General features: G+C 40.1%; 1 protein-coding gene across 1 annotated transcript; it reads right to left on the minus strand.

Annotated features, from left to right (window-relative positions):
* Positions 1 to 485: 485 nt before the first annotated feature.
* Positions 486 to 1289, minus strand: LOC308085530 (26S proteasome non-ATPase regulatory subunit 8-like; the record flags this gene model as incomplete). The annotated part of the gene is made up of 1 exon (XM_080428725.1): positions 486 to 1289. The coding sequence occupies one exon, from the start codon at positions 1287 to 1289 to the stop codon at positions 486 to 488; it is 804 nt and encodes a 267-aa protein (XP_080284851.1).
* Between the last annotated feature and the right edge of the window lie 2860 nt (positions 1290 to 4149).

A 4149-nucleotide genomic window follows, 5' to 3' on the forward strand; every position in this document is an offset into this window, starting at 1 on the left:
AAGTAAAAAAACAAAAAACAATGTCTATGTCTATTTGGCATTGATAATAATATATTGCTCGGGGAAGGATTCATTTGGAAGGGTACCTCATTGTTTTTAAGCCTAATTTTGGCATTTAAAGTTGTTGTTAATACATTTTCCATGGGCTATTTTGGCCAAATCCTTTAATATGTACTACAAATGTAAAAGTTATACTTAGCAAAATCAGCCAAAATGTCAGAATTATATCAGCCTTTTAGGAATCATGGGTAATTTTTTGATTTTCTGAGATGGTGAGATACATGGTGAGATGGTGAGATACATGGTGAGATGATGAGATGCATGGTGAGATGGTGAGATACATTTGGTGCTTCCATCCGCCGTGTAACGATTTGGCCTTGCTCACCCCCTGACTATGGGATGGGGAAAGGGAAGTCTGCAAGTCTGCTGGAACTGTTGCCCTCACGACCCGACTCCAGATAAGCGGTTAAAGATGGATGGATGGATTACACAATCATTTCCAGCGCTCGTGCATATTCCATGACCTGCTGTGCCATCTCTTTGGAGGCCATGGTCACCTTCTCTGTTCTCTGCTGCTGAGTGGTATAGGAGTAATATCCATCTGCGCGCTGGGTCCAACCTCTATTCCTGGCAAACTCGCTCATCTTCTCTGGAGAGTTGAAGAACAGCACTTGCGTGGCTTCGTCGAACTGGATCTGCTCATATGCCTTCTCTATGCCGGCAGCAATGGCGTCGCGAGTCGTGTCCAGCAAAATATCTATGAAGAACGTGGTATATCTTACTGTCTCGGCAGGGATTTTGCCTTTGGCGAGAAACACCTTGTTGTAGCTCCCCTCCATCAGATGCTGCTCTAAGGACACCGGGTGTCTGATGTAGTCATTGGTGGTGATGGCTGTTGCACTCAGCCTCTCCAGTTCTGTGTGGAACTCAGGCAAATGGTTCTGTGACAGCAGGAAGAGGAGGTTCAGGCCCAGCAACTGGTGCATATAGGCCGATTCAGGCAGCTCATCTTTGTAATCAAAGTAGTAATTTTTTAGCTGGTCCACGTATCTCTTAAATGAAGGAATGTCCTTCTTGAGGATGCTCCACAACACTCCGATCTCCAGAACGCCACGGGCTAGGAGGAGCTGTTTCTCAGTGCACTTGGTCTCGGTAGGCAGAAAATTTAATTCCAATAAGGAAATCTTAAGTTTACTTAAAAGCTCTCCACATATGCTCAGGTTGGGTTCTTCCTTCCGCCATTCCGTTTGCAGTGATTCATACAACCCCTCTGCCTCTTTCAATTGCATGGTGATACTGATGTCTGTCTTTCTCTTCTCTTCTGAACGCATTCTCACCTGTCGTGTCTCATCTCTCCTTTTCTGTTCTCCTCTGGTAGTCACCATTTCTAGCTTTCTCTCTAGAGGACATCTGAGAACATTTATAGGCATCTTATATAGACTGACCAAAGCAATGGTCTGACGTCACACACAAGTGTGACGTCAGTGTGACGCAACAAGTGTTGCATCATGCCACAATGTTGATTTGCGCAGGTGCCACCTTTGTGCACTGAATTTGTATGACATTGTATGCCTTTACTATATGGTTATTATAGTTCACTAAAAGTAACGAAAATTTAGATTGACAAAACATTTAAGTTAACTGAAGAAAAAAAAAGAGTCTTCACATAATAACGATAACTAACTGAGACTGTATTGTGTGTTTACCAAGCTAACTCAAATCATGGAGGAAATGTCCTTAGTTTTTTTTAAATAGCAGATCTACAAGCTCACAGATCGGCTATTTTTGCTATTTTATGGAAAAAGCTATGTTCCTCTAACCTCTAGCCCACTAATCAAATCCCACCTGCCACTTTTCCAAGTGTAAAATTATGTAATTATCTTAAAGGTACAGTACACTCAAAAGGTATATTCTCATTCATGTTTACCATAGCAACCACCAATTTCCCCCCAGCAATGACCAGTTTTACCGTATAGACAATGCTGATGAAGGCTTGATGCCGAAACGCGTTCGTTGCTGTCTGCTCTGCAGCATACCATGCCTACTTAAATATGTGTGAATAAAAGTGCCTTAAAAGGACTGTTCCGTGAGTGCTGGTATTCTCTTACTGAGATGTACTATACAGTTTTACCGTATAAACACCGGGTTTACCCTAGCAACTGCCTATTAGACCCTAGCAACCACCTATTAGACCCTAACACCACATATTAGACCCTAGCGACCACTTTTTTACCTTAGCAACCACCTGCTTTACCCTACCAACCACAGTATTATAAACTGCAGATCGTCTGCCACTCTTAGTTCTTTTAGATCGCCTTTTACAAAGTTATTTATTTCTATTACTTTCTCTTCTGGAATGAATGAATGAATGCTTTATTGCAGACTCAAGGTCCATAGATACATACAGATACAGACTCCAACAATAAACCTGAATTAAAAACAGTCCTTTTCACAATAAATTGGGACGGTTATAAATACAAGCAGTTAAGCCAATGTCTCCTAAGACTAGAGGTATATCTGATGCAACTCTTCACAGGGTTATTTATATTGACAATGATGCTATTCTCAGACTCATCCAAACGGCACATGAATCTGTGCATTAGATTCCTAAGAACAGCTTGGAGAGTATTGACTCTTGCAGCCACAAACATTTCACTTGCACTGCTCCATCTAGGCCTTTTGAGTAAAATTCTCATTGCATCATTATACTGTATGCAACTTGCAGTTTCTGAAAACTATCTCTCTTGTACCTTGACCACAAGTGGGCAGTGTAGAGTGGTGTGCAGTAAGCTCTGAACAGAGTGATCTTAACTGCTTCAGAGCACATGCTGAACTTACGTGCGAGGATGTTCGCCTGCGCATACATCCTACGGCACTGTCTGTGAATATCATCATCGTCTGTCATGTGTTCTGTAATAAAATGGCCCAGATACTTGACCTTACTACAGACATTGAGCACATTAAAAGAAAGTTTAAAATCGGGAAATATTTGACCCTTGTCCTCTTTAGTTCTACAGATTAAAACAACACTCTTACTGGCGTTATACATGACATCATTTTCAATACCATACACAGTGCAAATGTTGAGAAGCTGCTGGAGACCAGCGCTACTTGGGCTCAGTACCACCAGGTCATCTGCATACATCAGATTATTCACTAGATATCACCCAGCATACATCCAGTGTTACAGGCATTTAACTGCTTAGACAGATCATCCATATATAAATTAAAAAGTACAGGGGACAAAATTCCCCCCTGCCTGACACCATTAGTGACTCGAAAAGGGAGAGATAAACTATTTCCCCACTTAACTTTCATAGTCTGGTTGGTATACCAGTAGGCTAAAATCCTAACTATGCTCCCAGGCACCCCTCTTTGGGTTAGCTTAGAGAAAAGCTTAAAATGATTGATGCGATCAAAAGCGCGTGACGCATCAATAAAGGACATAAGGACTGATGAGTTTTGTCCTCTATATTTATCTACCATTTCCTTTAGCGCATAAATGAATGGATGAGGCAACCACGCTTTTTAGTCTTGTTTATTTGGAGAAACTAAATTGTAGGATAATAATATTAAAGTAGGTCTATGCCACCCAACTTAATAACATAATGTGATATGGAGTAGCCTACTATATATACATGTTAGAGGTGACTGGTGTGTCAATATAACGCCTCATCTTTCTAATTAATTAACATGCTACGGTGCCTCATCATCGTCTTGGGTAATCCTTCTGCTATTGCAGCTATTGTTTTATATTATTGTTCTGGTTCTAATCTTGTTACAGTATCACTGAGAAGAAATATGGTGTTGAGCAAAGGTGATTTTCATTATGTTAAGAGTTACTGATTCATGCTGATGTGTAAGCATGACTGGAAGAAATAAAATTGCACTAAAGGAAAAGTCTGCTACTGTACTGTATATGTTCTTAAAAGGCTTTTTTGTATTTATTGACATTTTATAAATTGGCTAAATGTATTTTCTTTGTTACAATTGTTTTCATTTCTACTTGTGCTGGATAATTATTAACACTATTACATAAAATAGCAGGAAACTGTTTTTTAAATTGCAAAAATAATTGGGTGAAGAGGCTGCCTCAATAATGACAGAATAAGACATCCGACAGTCTAATCATAATGTAGTATTCTGTGT

This window comes from Gymnoscopelus braueri (assembly GCF_963280865.1).
Source record: "Gymnoscopelus braueri genome assembly, chromosome: 5".
NCBI classification, from domain to species: Eukaryota; Metazoa; Chordata; class Actinopteri; order Myctophiformes; family Myctophidae; genus Gymnoscopelus; species Gymnoscopelus braueri.